This window comes from Coregonus clupeaformis, unplaced genomic scaffold (genome assembly GCF_020615455.1).
Source record: "Coregonus clupeaformis isolate EN_2021a unplaced genomic scaffold, ASM2061545v1 scaf0177, whole genome shotgun sequence".
Classification (NCBI taxonomy): Eukaryota; Metazoa; Chordata; class Actinopteri; order Salmoniformes; family Salmonidae; genus Coregonus; species Coregonus clupeaformis.
Window position 1 is genome coordinate 280,960 of NW_025533632.1, and position 20,968 is coordinate 301,927.

At 41.1% G+C, this 20,968-nt stretch overlaps 1 protein-coding gene and 1 pseudogene across 1 annotated transcript; both read left to right on the plus strand.

Moving 5' to 3' along the window:
- The first annotated feature begins 7,847 nt into the window (after window positions 1–7,847).
- LOC123483991 lies at window positions 7,848–11,164 on the plus strand (annotated as a pseudogene).
- Window positions 11,165–11,266: 102 nt separating this feature from the next.
- LOC123483994 (interferon-induced very large GTPase 1-like) lies at window positions 11,267–13,639 on the plus strand. The gene has a single exon (XM_045213956.1). It carries the CDS (start codon window positions 11,328–11,330, stop codon window positions 12,306–12,308), a length of 981 nt encoding a protein of 326 aa, XP_045069891.1. The 5' UTR covers window positions 11,267–11,327; the 3' UTR covers window positions 12,309–13,639.
- Window positions 13,640–20,968: the final 7,329 nt, after the last annotated feature.

Here is a 20,968-nt window from a genome sequence, read left to right on the forward strand (position 1 = left end):
TTACTAGCCTGTTCAACCTCTCTTTGCTAACGTCTGAGATCCCCAGAGATTGGAAAGCTGCCGCGGTCATCCCCCTCTTCAAAGGGGTGACACTCTAGATCCAAACTGTTACAGACCCATATCCATCCTGCCCTGCCTTTCAAAAGTTTTTGAAAGCAAAGTCAACAAATAGATCACCAACCATTTCGAATCCCACCGTACCTTCTCCGCTATGCAATCTGGTTTCCGAGCTGGTCATGGGTGCACTTCAGCCACGCTCAAGGTCCTAAATGATATTATAACCGCGATCGATAATAGACAGTACTGTGCAGCGTTTTTATTGACCTGGCCAAGGCTTTCGACTCTGTCAACCACCGCATTCTTATTGGCAGACTAAATAGCCTTGGTTTCTCTAATGACTGCCTCGCCTGGTTCACCAACTACTTCTCAGATAGAGTTCAATGTGTCAAATCGGAGGGCCTGTTGTCTGGACCTATGGCAGTCTCTATGGGGGTGCCACAGGGTTCAATTCTTGGGCCAACTCTTTTCTCTGTGTATATCAATGACGTCGCTCTTGCTGCTGGTGACTCTCAGATCCACCTCTACGCAGACCGACACCATTTTGTATACATCTGGCCCTTCATTGGACACTGTGTTAACAAACCTCCAAACGAGCTTCAATTCCATACAACACTCCTTCAGTAGCCTCCAACTGCTCTTAAACACTAGTAAAACAAAATGCATGCTCTTCAACTAACGCTGCTTGCACCCGCCACCACGACTAGAATCACTACTCTAGACGGGTCTGACCTAGAGCACGTGGACAACTACAAATATCTAGGTGTCTGGTTAGACTGTAAACTCTCCTTCCAGACTCACATTAAGAATCTCCAATCCAAAGTTAAATCTAGAATCGGTTTCCTATTTCGCAACAAAGCCTCCTTCACTCATGCTGCCAAACATGCCCTTGTAAAACTGACTATCCTACCGATCCTTGACTTCGCGATGTTTTTTACAAAATAGCCTCCAACACTCTACTCAGCAAATTGGATGTTTGTCTATCACAGTGCCATCCGTTTTGTCTCCAAAGCCCCATATAATACCCACCACTGTGACCTGTACGCTCTTGTTGGCTGGTCCTCACTACATATTCGTCGCCAAAACCCACTGGCTCCAGGCCATCTATAAATCACTGCTAGGCAAATCCCCGCCTTATCTTAGCTCATTGGTCACCATAGCAACACCCACCCGTAGTCTGCAGCTCCAGCGGGTATATCTCACTGGTCATCCCCAAAGCCAACACCTCCTTTGGCCGCAATTCCTTCCAGTTCTCTGCTGCAAATGACTGGAACAAATTGCAAATATCTCTGAAGCTGGAGACGCTTATCTCCCTCACTAACTTTAAGCATCAGTTGTCAGAGCACCTTACCGATCACTGCACCTGTACACAGCCCATCTGAAATTAGCCCGCCTAACTACCTCATCCCTATATTGTTATTTATTTTGCTCATCTGTACCCCAGTATCTCTATTTGCACATCATCCCTTGCACATCATTCCAGTGTTAATACTAAATTGTAATTATTTTGCACTATAGCCTATTTTATTGCCTTACTTCCATAACTTGCTAAATTTGCACACTGTATATTAATTGTATTTCTGTTGTATTTTTTTATTTATTTTTGTTTTGTTTTACCCCATATGTAACTCTGTGTTGTTGTTTTTATCGCACTGCTATGCTTTATCTTGGCCAGGTCGCAGTTGTAAATGAGAACTTGTTCTCAACTGGTTTACCTGGTTAAATAAAGGTGAAATAAAAATAAAATAAAATCGATCTGATGTTAATGTTACTTTGCCTACTACTTGTTACCCCTGTTTTGTTCTGTTCCCACTCATTCGTTCGTATTTGCAGTTGTGTTGGTATTCTAAGCCAAACTTTTCAGTATTTTTCTTTGCCTGCATGAATAACTAGGCTACTACTTTCAGCATTTAGTTAGCATTATTTTTGTAAGATAGCTGTGTGTACACTGCATTCACATAGGCTGTTTGTAATAGGTGAATTACCCCTATCTATCTGGCAGCCTGTATTCTTTACCAAAACATCATTGCTGTAGGGCGCTGTCCATTGTGCTGATACAGAACAGCAGAGATAGGATAAAGATTTCAAAAGCATGCATTGATCGCAGAGTCTCGACATTTTAACTTTATGTTTATTGTTGTATAGCGTGATTATTTAAGCAGAATTCAATATAATTCCAATGCAAGAAACTCTTTATTTTTGTTACGTTACAAATCCAATGTTTGTTGTGTGACTTCTGTTTTCAGCATATTTCTTACCCATAGAGGAATCGCAACCTGGCCTTTTCTACTTTTCAACTACTATTCAACTTTTTCCTCCTGTAGTTCATATTTATGTATTTTCCCTCAGTACTTCCTGCTCCAGACCAGCTGACTGTTGACTCAGTGGACACCACATCAGCTGCTGTTAGCTGGAGCCAGCCACCAGGATTGGACCAAACCCAACATCATTACCAGATCTCCTACCACTGTCCAGGGACAGAACCACACATCACTACCACATCTTCACATATTATCACTCTCTCTGACCTGCAAGGTGGTACTCAGTACTCTGTCACTGTCTGCACTGTGTTGGAAAATGGAAAGCAAAGTCAACTGGTGTCAACAACCCTCACCACAAGTAAGGAAGTACCCTACTTAAGTATTATTTCTAGTGTCAAAGTTTTTTTTAAATCACTCTAATGTACATTAAATAACCATAATGGATTTGTCAGCATGCAATGTATAACTCTTGACAATATAGTCTGGGCAAAAGCACAGTTGTTAGTTACCCTCCTTGTTGCTCACTGATGGCTGCATATTGCATTGTCTTGTCCTTCCCCTGTCGCTGCAGTTGCTTAACGGTGCCCACTAAGATGTTGTTGGATGTCGTGAACTCTGAGTCTTTCATTAGACACCAGGAAAGGGCTCTGAGGGGGCGGTCGTTATGCAGTGGTTTAACTCGGCACAGAGACCCGTGTAGCTGCTCAGCCCGTACATTTAACCCTTAATATTCCTCACAGTGCCATAAAACTCCCACAGAATAGTATTCAACCCTTCTTTTGCAGTTGTCTCAAAAGAGAAAGTTGTCTCCTTTTCACTAAGCCAGTCCATGAAACATCTCAGCCCAGTTTGTCTACTCTGAGTGTGTTGGCTTCATTACGGCTCTTTTCCAGGAGGTTATGTAGCACTACAGTGCCTTGCAAAGGTATTCATCCCCCTTGGTGTTTTTCCTGTTTTGTTGCAGTACAAACTGTAATTTAAATTGATTTTTATTTGGATTTCATAAAATGGACATACACAAAATAGTCAAAATTGAAGTGAAATTAAAAAAATAACTTGTTTTCTAACAATTCAAAAAAATATATAACGGAAAAGTGGTGTGTGCATATGTATTCACCCCCTTTGCTATGAAGCCCATAAATAAGATCTGGGGCAACCATTACCTTCAGAAGCCACATAATTAGTTAAATAAAGTCCACCTGTGTGCAATCTAAGTGTCACATGATCCGTCACATGATCTCAGTATATATACACCTGTTCTGAAAGGCCCCAGAGTCTGCAACACCACTAAGCAAGGGGCACCACCAAGCAAGAGGCACCATGAAGACCAAAGAGCTCTCCAAACATGTCAGGGACAAAGTTGTGGAGAAGTACAGATCAGGGTTGGGTTATAAAAAATATATACGAAACTTTGAACATCCCACGGAGCACCATTAAATCCATTATTAAAAAATGGTGTAGCTCAGTTGGTAGATCATGGCACTTGCAATGCCATGGTTGTGGGTTCGATTTCCACGGGGGGCATGTATGAAAAAAATTAAAACTGTAAGTCGCTCTGGTTAAGAGCGTCTGCTAAATGACTAAAATGTAAATGTAAAGTACAGATCAGGGTTGGGTTATAAAAAATACCAGAAATGTTGAACATCCCACGGAGCAGCATAAAATCCATTATAAAAAATTGAAAGAATATGGCAACACAACAAACCTGCCAAGAGAGGCCGCCCACCAAAACTCACAGACCAGGCAAGGATGGCATTAAACAGAGAGGCAACAAAGAGACCAAAGATAACCCTAAAGGAGCTGCAAAGCTCCACAGCGGAGATTGGAGTATCTGTCCATAGGACCACTTTAAGCCGTACACTCCACAGAGCTGGGCTTTGTGGAAGAGTGGGCAGAAAAAAGCCATTGCTTAAAGAAAAAAATTATCAAACACGCTTGGTGTTCGCCAAAAGGCATATGGGAGACTCCCCAAACATATTGAAGAAGGTACTCTGGTCAGATGAGACTAAACTTGAGCTTAATGGCCATCATGGAAAACACTATGTCTGGCGCAAACCCAACACCTCTCATCACCCCGAGAACACCATCCCCAAAGTGAAGCATGGCGGTGGCAGCATCAAGCTGTGGGGATGTTTTTCATCGGCAGGGACTGGGAAACTGGTCAGAATTGAAGGAATTATGGATGCCGCTAAATACAGAGGAATTTCTTGAGGGAAACCTGTTTCGTCTTCCAGAGATTTGAGACTGGGACGGAGGTTCACCTTCCAGCAGGACAATGACACTAAGCATACTGCTAAAGCAACAGTTGAGTGGTTTAAGGGGAAACATTTAAATGTCTTGGAATGGCCTAGTCAAACCCCAGACCTCAATCAAATTGAGAATCTGTGGTATGACTTAAAGATTGCTGTACACCAGCGGAACCCATCCAACTTGAAGGAGCTGGAGCAGTTTTGCCTTGAAGAATGGGCAAAAATCCCCAGTGGCTAGATGTGGCAAGCTTATAGAGACATACCCCAAGAGTCTTACAGCTGTAATTGCTGCAAAGGTGGCTCTACAATGTATTGACTTTGGGGGGTGAATAGTTATGCATGGTCAAGTTTTCAGTTTTTTTGTTTCACAATAAAAAATATATTGCATCTTCAAAGTGATAGGCATGTTGTGTAAATCAAATGATACAAACCCCCCAAAAATCCATTTTAATTCCAGGTTGTAAGACAACAAAATATGAAAAATGCCAAAGCGGGTGAATACTTTCACAATCCACTGTAGCCGTGGTTACATACATAACCCTTTATCTCCACCTGTGCGTGCCAGTTGTTTATTTTGGGATATCCTCCCCCTCCCATATCCTGTTCCCACCATACTTTTAAATCCATGTCTCCCCAAATGTTAAAATGAATTATGAACTCCTCCATGTTTTTGGTTTGTGTTTGTAGTAGCCGCACTGCGCTGGTCTATTAATTAATATAATTCTGAGTGTTTACAGGTTTCCAAGGTGAATTATTAGATTCATGTTCATTCTCTAGGCTAGCCTACTACGGAGATGGAACGGTGGAGATCACAAAAAAATTGCAACAGTAGGCAGGTTTGCATTGACCCCATTGTCTTATGTCAGATGGTCGTCCCTCAATCGATCAGTGCGGGTAGAATCAACTCGCTATCTGACATGTGAGACAATGCATTGATCCGTGTTCATTCTACAAAAGCAATGTCGCAAATGAAAACATAGCGACATGTGTAATGGCAACAGCTATAGGAAAATGTTTCTAAAGATCGACAACTTCTGTATCCGTTTGACGGGTGGATTTTTATTTTGTCTAACTTTCTTTATTGCAAATAATTCTAATTGAAACTGTTTTTGGGGAAAATAATGATTGCAGAATAAATTTGAAAGTACGCGGGGCACATGATGTCATCGCATAATTATAAAGCACCGTCTACATTTAATTCTAAATGCTTACTGCTAAATCCATGTTTCTATAAAAATGTTTCTTTGCAGGACAAGGATTGTCTTAACTTTCAAGAATGCCTGAATTGCTTCTCTTTGCTTTTCTGGTTGGCTGGTTGCAAGTTTCAACATCCAATTATTTCAGATCTACGCTACAGGAGTGCAAGTTTCACTGATAGAAATCCTATTAAATTACTACTATTTCTATTGCTATTCTATGGTTTCACAATGGTATAGACTGTGATAATTATTAGAAAATATTAGTCAATTCTTGCATTCTATACATAGTGGCTTTAGCGGGCTACCTGAGACATGAAACGGATATGTTGAAAGGGCATACAATTCTTCAACTAATAACATTTTACCTAGCTTGATAAGCTAGCTAACATTGCTAATAATAAAGTTAGCTATATGCCTAACATTGACAATATCGTCAAACTGCTCAAGTATTATGTTTTATGTGTGACGTCATTTCGTCAAGCTGGTTTTATTGACACAGGGTCGTTCAGTGGAAACGCACCCTAGCAGGCACTTGTCAAATCTATTTTCTACGCTAAGTTTCTAAAATGTTGTCAACAAAATCACTGGAAAAGTTCATGGAAACGTAGATACTGTTGCACAGGTCGTAAAGGCAGACAAAAAGGTTTAGACAAACCCCAACTGTTGCAAACCAAATCCTAGCCCAGTAGCATGGGAAAATAATAATTTCTAGATGCTTTTTTCCAGGGAAGATGCAGTTTAGGAATTGACTGGCCAGGATGTTGGACAGTGGCTGCAAATTGATCATTCAAATGGAACTGTTAAAAGGCATTACCCCGGGATTGTGGGGCATAATGCCGCATTCACATGCTAGTCGGAACTAGGAACCTCAGAGTTAAAATGAATGTAGAGCTTCCTATTGGTTGATTCTGATACTTCCCAAGTAGGAAATGCAATATCATCTTTCTGCAACGAGTTAGCAAGTCGGGAATTTCCAAGTTTCCTAGTTCCGACTAGCACAGGAATGTGGCTTTACTCTCTGCTATCAACCAATCCAGGATCCAAACCAGTTTTATAATTATTTATTTTTGTTGTGGTGGCAACAATTTAGCAGTGGTGCATTACTAAATGAATATAGCAGAAACCCTTCATTTTTGTTACAATACAAATACAACTTCTGTTGTGAGACTTATGTTTCTAGCATATTTCTTACCCGTATCAAAAGGAATTGCAAGTAGCCTTTTCTACTTTTCAACTACTATTCTACTTTTCCTCCTGTAGTTTATTTCTGGAGTTAAACTGTAGCACTAACAGTAATGTATTTTCCTTTAGTACTGCCTGCTGCAGACCAGCTGACTGTTGACTCAGTGGACACCACATCAGCTGCTGTTAGCTGGAGCCAGCCACCAGGATTGGACCAAACCCAACATCATTACCAGATCTCCTACCACTGTCCAGGGACAGAACCACACATCACTACCATATCTTCACCCAGTATCACTCTCTCTGACCTGAAACCTGGTACTCAGTACTCTGTCACTGTCTGCACTGTGCTGGAAAATGGAAAGCAAAGTCAACTGGTGTCAACAACCCTCAACACAAGTAAGGAAGTACAATACTCAAGTATTGTCTTGGCAAAAAACTGGTTTAATCAACTATATTTAAACATAATTTGTCAATGTATTGTGACATGGAATCTACATGGAAAATACATTGTTGATTACTTTTTTCAAATCCAATCTGTTGTTTTGAGGAGAAAAATTACACCACAGGATTGTCATCATGGTAACCAAATTTCAACATAGAAAAACCTTTTGTAAAATATGTTGAATTTGGTGGTTATCAAAATGACTCTATGAACTAATCATAAAGCATGTGTCAGCATGGGATGTAAAGGTACAGTATCTTCCCTGATGATAAATATATGATGGTGATTTCCCTGGATCTTTCCTATTTCCTGATCTTCCTTTCTATTTACAGAACCCTGTCTCATGGAGCTGTTGTCAAAGACTGGACTAAAAGATCATTATGAAAACCAGTTGACGTTAAGTACAGTCCTTGAGATAAATGCTACTACTACATCAGATGAACCTCTTAACACTATGAAGTCACTTCCAGGGGCCTTCCTTAAGAAATTAATGATGGCAAATGTGAATGCTAGGAGTGTCAAATGTATGTCCACTGTCCAGGAAGTCATTAATCCACTGGACCTGATTACTGCCCTGTTTCTGTGTTCAGATAGTTTCTTGCAGCAGGATATTGCCCTGAAAATGTCCATGTGTCAGTTTGCTGTTCCTCTCCTTCTGCCAAACTGTGACACAGAACAAAGCACGTTGATGCTGTGGGCCTTGAGGGACATAGTGAAAAAGTTTAGATCCTCTTCCCAAATGGCCACAAAGTCCTTCATAGAGGAGAGAATTGTACTCTCTGATATCCCAATGGTGTCCTTTGTTAGGCTTGGAGTCAGCAGCTTGTCCAAGTCTAATATGTTGAACAAACTGCTAAGTAATCCTGACACATTTGTCCATCATGATATGGACTGTGGTGATGTGCCTCGGAAGATTTCAAATGGCCTAGTTGAAATCAGCTGGTACTTTCCATATGGGAAAAGAAACATAGACATGTTCACTAAGCCTGTGGCTTTTGCTAATCTCAGAGGAGACATCAGGTCCTTTAAGACACAGTTTTCCTTTCTGTGTCAAACATCAGCAGCAATTTACATGTTTAGTGATGAATTAGAGGCAGGTTCTGAGGTTCTGAAAGACATAAATACAGAGTTATTTCTGGTTGTTAACTCTCAGAGAAACACATTCACAGGAGACAAAGTAACACATGTAATAGAAAAGAAGGGGCGGAATGAAGCAGCATTTGTCAAAACCCTGCAGTCATCTGTGGGTGACATCATTGAAATATGGCAAAACCAATTGACAATTGAAAAAATGTCTGGTATTGCTCGTCAGAGTGGGATTTTGGTTGATGAAGACCGTAAAGAGTGTCAGAGTGCCAGGAAGATGGCAGATCAAATCACCAGCAACATAAAAGACACAGTACAATTCAAAGACAAGCAACTACCCTTACAAGGGCAAGCCTGGAAAGAGCTTTCCCAGTTGGAGAAGGAGAGATGTAGACTGAGAAATGCAGGCAAACAAGAAATTGAACACTACAAGAGCTCTCTGAAGAAAAGGGAAATAGAACTGAGAGAGAAGCAACAAAGCTTTCATATGACAGATGCAATGAGCACATTTCATAATCGGCATGTCAAGTTCAGAAGTGGGACGACTCTATTTCCTCAAATGGATGCGGATATATTTGGACAATCTGTCACGGCAGAACTTGTCTGGTTTACGAGAAAAGTATAAAATGCTTCAGGGAAAAGAATCTGCAGATAAAAAAGACATTGCAGATTTGGATAGGCAAATATCTGACTGTTCCCTGGGACTTGAACACTTCCTTCGTGAGTTGGGCCAGCTGTATGGAAGCCTCCTGCTCCCTCCCCTGAAGACAGCCCTCAAAGGACACAGATGGAGCATCTCCCTGGATTGTGTGCTCAGATGCTGTTGGATGGTTTCCCCATTGAGCTTGTGGATGGAGATGCATCAAATATCCCTCTAAAATGGATATCAGCTGTACTGACTAAGCTTCATACTCTTGTGGACTCTAACAGCAAGATCCTGGTTGTCTCAGTTTTAGGGGTCCAAGGCACTGGGAAGTCCACTCTCCTCAACACCATGTTTGGGGTCCAGTTTGCTGTCAGCAGTGGAAGATGCACCAGAGGGGCTTTCATGCTACTGATTAAAGTCAACAAAGAACTCAAGGAGGAGCTGAAATATGACTTCATCATGATCATTGACACAGAGGGGTTGAAATCACCAGAGCTGGCTCAACTAGATGATAGCTATGAACATGACAATGAATTGGCGACACTGGTGATAGGACTAAGTGATGTCACTATCATCAACATGTCCATTGAGAACTCCACAGAGATGAAAGACATTCTACAGATTGTTGTTCATGCTTTTATCAGGATGAAGGAAGTGGGGAAGAAGCCAGTATGTCATTTTGTGCACCAGAATGTGGCTGACATATCTGCTCATGACAACAACATGAGGGACAGGAAGAAGTTGTTGGAGCAGTTGAATGAAATGACCCTGGCAGCAGCCAGAATGGAGAAAAAGGAGAATATCACCAAGTTCACTGACGTGATGGACTATGATCCAGACACAAGCAGCTGCTACAGATCCCAGGACTCTGGCATGGGACTCCCCCGATGGCTTCAGTCAATGCAGGCTACAGTGAGGCTGTGTATGACTTCAAGAAGAGCTTGATGGAGGATTTCAGACAATGCCGAAGAAATTATGTCTTGAAACATTTCATGAAGTGGACACAAAGCTTGTGGGTGTCTGTTAAATTTGAGAACTTCATCTTCAGTTTCAGAAACAGCTTGGTTGCAGATGCATACTCCAGATTATGCACTGAGTACAGTGATTGGGAATGGGCCTTCCAGAAAGAGATGTACAACTGGATGATTGGTGCTGAAACCAAAATTTCTAATTTTGACATGACAGTTCTTAATCACCAGATCACCATAAGAGATATGCTTGATGATCTGATGAGGGAAGCATCGGAGAAGCTGTCAGTGGGAGAAAAGGAAATCCAAAACAATCTAATTACATACTTTAGAAAGCAAGATGGCCATGTCAATCTGGTGGAAAAATACAGGGAAGGCTTTGTGGCCAGTGCTAAAACACTGAGACGTGAGACAGAAAACACAATGAATAACACTCTACATGGAGCTGTTGAAATCAAAGAGGGAATGGCCAAACTGGATGACATAAAAAGTTCACAGGCAAATACAATGGAGAAGAAGGTACTGGCTTTGCTGCAAACCTGTAGACAGAACAAATCTGATTTATCAGAACAGGACCTCATAAAAGAGTTTGAAAGAATGTGGAAGGAAACTCTGTCTGAGATCAAATTCAGAGGACTCACAAGAAGAGATGTTGCTCAGGATGCCTTCAACATTTTACATGACCATTTCTCTACAAGGCCAGGTTATGTCAATAGTATGTTGGTTGGAAACAGCTTGGTTGATTGTGGGAAGATACCGTTTGTTGTAGAGTCAGGTAATTGGTGGAAGAAGACTAAAGGCTTTGTCTGGCACCGGAATAGAGATAGTGACCATTACACGAAGAAACTACAAAAGTTCTGTGATGACATCATAACACATTGTCAGGACTTAATAACCCAGACGTTGAGAAGCAAAACAGATTACCATGACACTTACATCAAAGAGCTGCTGAACAACATTGATGAAACATTGCAACAAAACAAGAAACGTAAAGTTTGTGAGGAATGTGAGGTTAAACTGAAGTTGCACATCTGTGGCATAGCAGCGATAACATATCCAAAAGAAGCATGATGATTTCATTGCAGACAATGACCCCCGAAAATGTCTGGAACAGTCTAAGGAAAAGTACCTTACTGACTTCATAGACTTATTTCATAACAAAGACCAGTGCCTAAAGAAAGCTGAGGAGTTTTCAAAGCTCTTACAGCCAGCTGTACAGGACTATGTGACCAAAATGATTGGTCCTGATGTAGTTGATGAAGTGAAGACAGGTAAAGGATCACAGGATTACAGCACACGGACGGCCTTCCAGTTCTCCATTTTAGAACAGCTCCTAATGGGTGGGAAATATGAGAAATACAGAGAATACATCAAGCATTATAAAAGGTTTGTGAAGGACTGGCTGTTTGGCCAGATTGTCCAACAACTCTCAAAGGACAGGAGTCTGGAGAAATTGGAGAAGAAACATCTTTTAGAGATAGTCAAGATAATCACTGATACAATTTCTAACATCAGAAAATCACATAGCACTATAAAAGATATCAATACTTTCATTCAGAAAATGTGTTGTGCCCTTGGAGAGAAGCTTGTCTTCCCCAAGGATGGTCTGGATTTGATCATGACTCTGAACTACTCTGAAAATACAGAACAGTTTGCTGACTACCTAATAGATTCTGTGGGAGAATTGGAGCAGTCACTGGCAGCTGTGTACGATAAGGGAGGAGGCATCAAAGAGAGACTCAGATCTCTGCCATTCATGCCTCAGGACAAGATGTTCACCAGTCTGTTTGGCTGTGGAGAGGTATGCCCCTTCTGCCATGCACCCTGTGAAGCAGGAGGGAAGGAGCATACCAAACACTTTTCCTCTATTCACCGTCCAAAAGGGCTCAGCGCTTGGAGGTATAGAGAGACAAAGGTGCTAGTTATTGACATATGTTCATCTCTTGTGATAAGTGGCGGTTCATTTTACATATCCTCAACAGCAAAAGAATCTTATCCCTACAAGGACTACCAGACATATTACCCTGACTGGGTCATAACTGGAGATCCCAGCGTTGAGGCGTCAGACTACTGGAAGTATGTGATGGCTACATTCAATGAGAGAATTGCTACAGACACAGATGCACTCCCTGCTGATGTCCCAGAGGACTGGAAGGCATTAACACCTGATGATGCAATGAAGAGCTTGAAGGGCTCATTCAACATGAAAGACTAGTATTAAACTAGCTATAAGAAGTCTCTAGTTGTCGACATGACAACCATTCAAAGATGTCAGACTTGACAACCAGAATTAACTCTCATGACATGGATATATCACAGAATCAAAATATGTGAAATAATGTACAGATCTGTCAATACCCAATGCAATTCTGAAAAGAACAACTGCAGCAAGACAAGTCATAGTTACGGATACATTGATAAATTATATAAAAACTTGGCAATTTACAGATCTGATGTTCCATAATGAAATAGCTAACACTTTGAGTTTTATGGGAAAGGAATACAATATAGTCAAGTAATAAATAAATAAATAATGTTGTCAATGTAATTAAAGCATTTTAACATGATTCAGAAATCACACAAAAGGCAAGAAAAGTAAACGTGAACACAACAGGTTAACCAACAGATTCAGAGTTTTACTTGATAATGTCCATAGATAAACACAATACACAGGTAACTAATTGTTTATTTCTTTTAAATTATAATAATTAAATTTCTCTCATTTACTTTACCATCTAACCTATGGCTTGATATGCCTTAATCACAGATTATGAAGAGACTGCATCATTCAGTGGTAAACGTTTGGCTTGGATTTAGTTTCTCTTATTTTACCTTTTACATGTTCATCTTAATGTACTTTTTATTTAATGAATATGCATTTGTTGTTTCATATACAGGTATTACACATTCATGGGTCTTTTAAATAATTTACTTCAACAAGAATGACTACTAAGTAGACTTCAAATATAATGTTTTTAATTGATCGCACCTTCAAATTGTGATTTGTTCAATGACTTCATTGCTTTAAACACATTAGTTTCGATAAGGTGTAATTCCTAATCAGTGACCATCAGTAATGTAACTTCATTAATTCTCTTCAGGTGTGCTTGATGTATACAGTATGTTTTAAAGTAATGCTCAGTGACCATCAGTAATGTAACTTCATTAATAATCTTCAGGTATGCTTGGTGTATACAGTATGTTTTAAAGTACTGCACTCTGGTTGTTTTGAATGCTAATGATTATGATGATGATGTTTGATAATGGTGATTATACATTTGGCGGTTGATAAAGATTATATTGTTGATTTTCTTTTTGGTGTTGATAATGATGTTTTTTTGTTGTTGATGATGGTGATTTTATTTTTGTAGTTGATGATGTGGGATTGAACTCTCTAGAGCCTGCAGGAAATGGCTTTCAGTTGGCCAAACTATCACCATGATGAAGACAAAAAAAAGTTGAGTTGTACTGTTCAAATATATTGATATTGTTTATGATCTCTTACAAATGTTATTTTGCCTGCTGTGAAAACACACACACATTGTACTTTGCAGACATATTGTGAAATCATGCAAATTGTTGAAAGTAAAAATGCCTTTCCGTTGTGTACTATCTTGTTGATAGAAATAATGATTAAAAACGAATCAATTAAAAACATTATTTGGTGTCATGAAATACTGTCCAGCAATAGAACACCAGTATTGCTTGTTCACTTGAAATCTGTTGTAGACCGTTTTAATCAAATATTAGACAAATAAAGGCACATAATGTGCATATCTAGGGGCCATATGTATCAAATAAAATTTTATTTGTCACATGCACCAAATACAACAGGTGTAGACCTTACAGTGAAATGCTTACTTACAGGCCAACATATATATATTTTTTTATGCAAATAGGGCGGCGCACAATTAGCCAGCGTCGTCCAGGGTAGGGGAGGGAATGGCCGGCAGGGATGTAGCTCAGTTGGTAGAGCATGGCGTTTGCAACGGCAGGGTTATGGGTTGAAAATGTATGAAAATGTATGAAAATGTATGCCCTCACATAACTGTAAGTCGCTCTGGATAAGAGCGTCTGCTAAATGACTAAAATGTAAAATGGGTAGCCATTTGATTAGCTGTTCAGGAGTTTTATGGCGTGGGGGTAGAAGCTGTTAAGAAGCCTTTTGGACCTAGACTTGGCACTCTGGTACCGCTTGCCATGCGGTAGCAGAGAGAACAGTCCATGACTAGGGTGGCTGGAGTCTTTGACAATTTTAGGGCCTTCCTCTGACACCGCCTGGTATAGAGGTCCTGGATGGCAGGAAGCTTGGCCCCAGTGATGTACTGGGCCGTACGCACTACCCTCTGTAGTGCCTTGCGGTAGGAGGCCGAGCAGTTGCCATACCAGACAGTGATGCAACCAGTCAGGATGCTCTCGATGGTGCAGCTGTATAACTTTTTGAGGATCTGAGGACCCATGCCAAATCTTTTCAGTCTCCTGAGGGGGAATAGGTTTTGTCGTGCACTCTTCACGACTGTCTTGGTGTTTTCGGACCATGATAGTTTGTTGGTGATGTGGACACCAAGGAACTTGAAGCTCTCAACCTGTTCCACTATAGCCCCGTCGGTGAGAATGGGGGCGTGCTCGGTCCTCTTCTTTTTCTTGTAGTCCACAATCATCTCCTTTGTCTTGATCACGTTGAGGGAGAGGTTGTTATCCTGGCACTACACGGCCAGGTCTCTGACCTCCTCCCTATAGGCTGTCTCATCGTTGTCGGTGATCAGGCCTACCACTGTTGAGTCGTCGGCAAACTTAATGATGGTGTTGGAGTCGTGCCTGGCCATGCAGTCATGGGTGAACAGGGAGTACAGGAGGGGACTGAGCATGCACCCCTTAGGGGCCCCCGTGATGAGGATCCGCATGGCAGATGTGTTGTTACCTACCCTTACCACCTGGGGGAGGCCCGTCAGGAAGTCCAGGATCCAGTTGCAGAGGAAGGTGTTTAGTCCCAGGGTCCTTAGCTTAGTGATGAACTTTGAGGGCACTATGATGTTGAACGCTGAGCTGTAGTCAATGAATAGAATTCGCACGTACAGTAAGTGTTCCTTTTGACCAGGTAGGAAAGGGCAGTGTGTAGTGCAATAGAGATTGCATCATCTGTGGATCTGTTGGGGCGGTATGCAAATTGGAATGGGTCTAGGGTTCTGGAATAATGGTGTTGATGTGAGCCATGACCAGCCTTTCAAAGCACTTCATGGCTACAGACGTGAGTGCTACGGGTCGGTAGTCATTTAGGCAGGTGACCTTAGTGTTCTTAGGCACAGGGACTATGGTGGTCTGCTTGAAACATGTTGGTATTACAAACTAAGGGACAGGTTGAAAATGTCAGTGAAGACACTTGCCAGTTGGTCAGCGAATGCTCTGAGTACACGTCCTGGTAATCCGTCTGGCCCTGCGGCCTTGTGAATGTTGACCTGTTTAAACGTCTTACTCACATCGACCACGGAGAGTGTGATCACACAGTCGTCCGGAACAGCTGATGCTCTCATGCATGATTCAGTGTTGCTTGCCTCGAAGCGAGCATAGAAGTAATTTAGCTCGTCTGGTGGGCTTGTGTCACTGGGCAGCTCGCGGCTGTGCTTCCCTTTGTAGTCTGTAATAGTTTGCAAGCCCTGCCACATCCGATGAGCGTCAGAGCCTGTGTAGTACGATTCAATCTTAGTCCTGTATTGACGCTTTGCCTGTTTGTTGGTTCGTCAGAGGGCATATCGGGATATAAGCGTCCGGGTTAGAGTCCCGCTCCTTGAAAGTGGCAGCTCTACCCTTTAGCTCGATGCGGATGTTGCCTGTAATCCATGGCTTCTGGTTGGGGTATGTACATACGGTCACTGTGGGAATGACGTCATCGATGCACTTATTGATGAAGCCAGTGACTGATGTGGTGTTCTCCTCAATGCCATCGGAAGAATCCCGGAACATATTCCAGTCTGTGCTACCAAACAGTGCTGTAGCTTAGCATCTGCGTCATCTGACCACTTCTGTGTTGACCGAGTCACTGGTGCTTCCTGCTTTAGTTTTTGCTTGTAAGCAGGAATCAGGAGGATAGAGTTATGGTCAGATTTGCCAAATGGAGGGCGAGGGAGAGCTTTGTACGCGTCTCTGTGTGTGGAGTAAAGGTGGTCTAGAGTTTTTTTTTTCCCTCCGGTTGCACATTTAACATGCTGGTAGAAATAAAGTTAAACAGATTTAAGTTTCCCTGCATTAAAGTCCCCGGCCACTAGGAGCGCCACCACTGGATGAGCGTTTTCCTGTTTGCTTATGGCCTTATACATTTCATTGAGTGTGGTCTTAGTGCCAGCATCGGTTTGTGATGGTAAATAGACAGCTGCGAAAAATATAGATGAAAACTCTCTTGGTAAATAGTGTGGTCTACAGCATATCATGAGATAATCTACCTCAGGTGCGAAAAACCTTGAGACTTTATTAATATTAGATTTCATGCACCAGCTGTTGTTTACAATATATTTGGGCCTTGTCGGGTGTCTGAAGAAAAGTATTATTGTCCGACTCGTTAAATAAAAAATATTATTCCAGTACGAGGTGAGTATTCGCTGTCCTGATATCCAGAAGCTCTTTTCAATCATAAGAGACGATGGCAGAAACATTATGTATAAAATAAGTTACAAATAACGCGAAAAAACACACAATAGCACAATTGGTTAGGAACCTGTAAAACGGCAGCCATTCTCAAGCGTCTCAGAGTAGGACTGCTGATCTAGGATCAGGTCCTCCCTGTCCATGTAGTCCGATTTAATGTGATCTAAGGGCTAAACTGATCCTAAATCAGCAATGTTACTCTGAGATGCTTGATATATTATTAGGTCCCTGGTGATCATAAACACCAGAATTGACCAATAGATTATGTTGGTATAGCATCTTTGGAAATGTGACCACGACCAACTGCTTAAAAAATCCCTCGTCTCCTCCCCTTCAACTGCTTGGAAAATACTTCATAGGTGAAAACAATATGGTGGAAGGAAGCTCATCATTAGGCTGGCTTAGCTTTTCACCTGGTCACTTCTTTCAGATCAGTGAAGGAGGACACATTTTTTAGATGACTGAGAAAGAGCCCAAGTGTATGAAGTTAGTGTGGCTGTGCTGTGTTGTTGAATTAAATAAGTAGTCCTTGGTTTAATAATTAAAGCTACATTCTGGGATTTGACAAACACAACAGCGTCCCTGCCACTTCTTCTACTACTAGTTCAACTCTCTTTAATCTCAACTAGTCATCACACATCTCTGGGCTCAACACCGTCATTGTTCTCCAGTTCTTCTGACATCTACACTACTATAACAGGTCAGTTATCTGGTGATGGTATAGTGTTCTGACATGACTCTTCCTAGAGCTGGCTGCCCGGCCAAACTGAAATTAATTAGCGACATTTTCTAAAAACCTGTTTTTGCGTTGTCATTATGGGGTATTGTGTGTAGATTGATGAGGGGGGAAAAACAATTTAATCCATTTTAGAATAAGGCTGTAACGTAACAAAATGTGGAAAAAGTCAAGGGGTCCAAATACACTGCATATTTCCTGAACTTTCTTATATCTGTTAAACGCCTTTGTAAAGTACTTAAGTAAAACTTTAAAGTACTACTTAAGTTTTTTTTTTTTAGGTATCTTTACTATTTGTATTTCTAACTAGTTTTACTTCACTACATTCCTAAAGAAAATAATGTACTTTTTACTCTACATTTTCACTGACACCCAAAAGTACTCGTTACATTTACAATGTTCAGCAGGACAGGAAAATTGTCCAATTCACTCACTTATTAAGAGAACATCCCTGGTCATCCCTAATGCCTCTGATCTGGCAGACTCACTAAACACAAATGCTTAGTTTGTAAATGTTACGAACCCCGTGGCTTAAAAGTCTAGGGCGGATGGAAAGAGACCCGTAACATAACTCATGCGAATTAGAATATTGCCAAGGAACAGTGAGAACAAAAAAATACACCGACAACCAAAAAGCTACCGTCAATCACAAAAATGTTTATTATAAACACATGGTAAAGGTTTATAAAAAACTAAACTGATCTTGCCTGCCTCAAGAACCGCTAAGCTACTGCACAAAAATACAGTGGGTGGTCCGCTCAGGTCTAACTAGTGTTTTTAGACAAAGTTGTCCTACGGGTAGTGTATGCCCAAGGGCGACTTGCTAAAACTCCCCTTTTCCCAGCAACAAACAAACAACATAGTTACCATATGGAGTAAACAGCAAATGAGTGAGTACACAAAAACCAAGACACCACTGTATCCATACTCACAAAGGAAAAGAGTCTCTTGTCAGAAAACACAACTGACTGGCCTTTAAAGCAAGGGGATGTGTGAAATAATGTATGCACTCACTAACTGTAAGTCGCTCTGGATGAGAGCGTCTGCTAAATGACTAAAATGTAAATGTAATGTGATTAGGTATGAAAACCAGAAACAGGTGGTGCAATCAGGAGAAGTGGCCACTGCTTGGTCCACCTCAGCAATCAGCAGATGAACTGATGACTGACAGGTGGGACACACCAACGACCTCCAATCAGGAACACAAAGGACACCTGTGATTAGGGCAGAAGGAGAGGAAAAACACAAAACACACCAACAGGATACCTGTATCCGTAACAGTAAATTATGTCTGAGTGATGGAGTATGCCCCTGGCTGTCTGTAAATAAAAAAAACAAGAGGATTGTGATGTCCGATTTGCTTATTATAAGCAATTTGAAATTATTTATACTTTTACTTTTGATAATTAAGTATATTTAAAACCAAATACTTTTAGACTTTTACTAAAGTAGTTTTTTCTGGGTGACTTTCACTTTTACTTGAGTCATTTTGTGGACGACTACAAATACCTAGGTGTCTGGTTAGACTGTAAACTCAACTTCCAGACTCACATAAAGAATCTCCAATCCAAAGTTAAATCTAGAATCGGCTTCCTATTTCGCAATAAAGCCTCCTTCACTCATGCTGCCAAACATGCCCTCGTAAAACTGACTATCCTACCGATCCTTGACTTCGGCGATGTAATTTACAAAATAGCCTCCAACACTCTACTCAGCAAATTGGATGTAGTCTATCACAGTGCCATCCGTTTTGTCTCCAAAGCCCCATACACTACCCACCACTGTGACCTGTACGCTCTTGCTGGCTGGTCCTCACTACATGTTCGTCGTCAAACCCACTGGCTCCAGGCCATCTATAAATCACTGCTAGGCAAATCCCCGCCTTATCTTAGCTCATTGGTCACCATAGCAGCACCCACCCGTAGTCTGCGCTCCAGCAGGTATATCTCACTGGTCATTCCCAAAGTCAACACCTCCTTTGGCCGCCATTCCTTCCAGTTCTCTGCTGCCAATGACTGGAACGAATTGCAAAAATCTCTGAAGCTGGAGACTCTTATCTCCCTCAATAACTTTAAGCATCAGTTGTCAGAGCACCTTACCGATCACTGCACCTGTACACAGCCCATCCGAAATTAGCCCACCCAACTACCTCATCCCTATATTGTTATTTATTTTGCTCTTTTGCACCCCAGTATCTCTATTTGCACATAATCTCTTGCACATCTAGCATTCCAGTGTTAATACTATTGTAATTATTCTGCACTATAGCCTATTTATTGCCTTACCTCCATAACTTGCTACATTTGCACACACTGTATATATTTTCTGTTGTATTTCTGACTTTATGTTGTTGTTTTTTTTACCCCATATGTAACTCTGTTGTTTTTATTGCACTACTTTGCTTTATCTTGGCCAGGTCGCAGTTGTAAATGAGAACCTGTTCTCAACTGGCTTACCTGGTTAAATAAAGGTGAAATAAAAAAATAAAATAAAAAAAATTCTATTAAGGTATCTTTACTTTTACTCAAGTATGACAATTGAGTACCTTTTCCACGACTGCTCCTAGATATAGGACACACTTCAAAACCTCATTCCTTATGTGCACCGAGTGGCGCAGTGGTCTAAGGCACTGCATCGCAGTGTTAGCTGTGCCACTAGAAATCCTGGTTCAAATCCAGGCTCTGTCGTAGCCGGCCGCGATTGGGAGACACATGGGGCGGTGCACAATTGGCCCAGCGTCGTCCAGGGTAGGGGAGGGAATGGCCAGCAGGGATGTAGCTCAGTTGGTAGAGCATGGCGTTTGCAACGCCAGGGTTGTGGGTTCGATTCCCACGGGGGGTATGAAAAATAATGTATGCACTCACTAACTGTAAGTCGCTCTGGATAAGAGCGTCTGCTAAATGACTATAATGTTATGATTTGTTTGTTTTTTATCATTTATGAATGTGTTATTCAATGCGTTTTTATGGGCTATAGTAGTAAATGCCAAATTCAATATTTTATCAAATAATTGTTTTAATACTTAAAGGGGTCATAAAATTCCAACTTAAATAGCTAAATGATCCATAGGCTTAAACACACAAATGTTTCAACTGGGAATTGGGTCTGAGACAAAAAAGAAAGATGATTCTTGTCTACTTCACCCATATTTTTGCTTAGAAGTGGTGCAGTTATGGTAGTTGGCTACAATGCTACATGGAAAATAGTAATTAACTAGTAAAATCACTACCAAGATTTCAACTAGTTGAACTGCATGTGGTTCACTACTCCAACACTGCCAACACACGCACTTTCTCATTTCATAAGTAGAATGAACACGTGGTCCATATACAATGGCTGTCATTTAAATGTATTAATAACTGTAAAAACGTACAAATGAAAACAGTATGTGGTTAAATTGTTATTTGCGCACCATAATGTTAAATGTTGATATTTCAACCACAGCATATTAGACCACAGTTCCACTCCCCTGAACGTTAGACAAACTCCACATAGCTCTT

Bases quoted from the DNA above. Each gene is read 5' to 3' on its own strand.
- LOC123483994 (XM_045213956.1), top strand. From the start codon at position 11,328: ATGATTGGTCCTGATGTAGTTGATGAAGTGAAGACAGGTAAAGGATCA.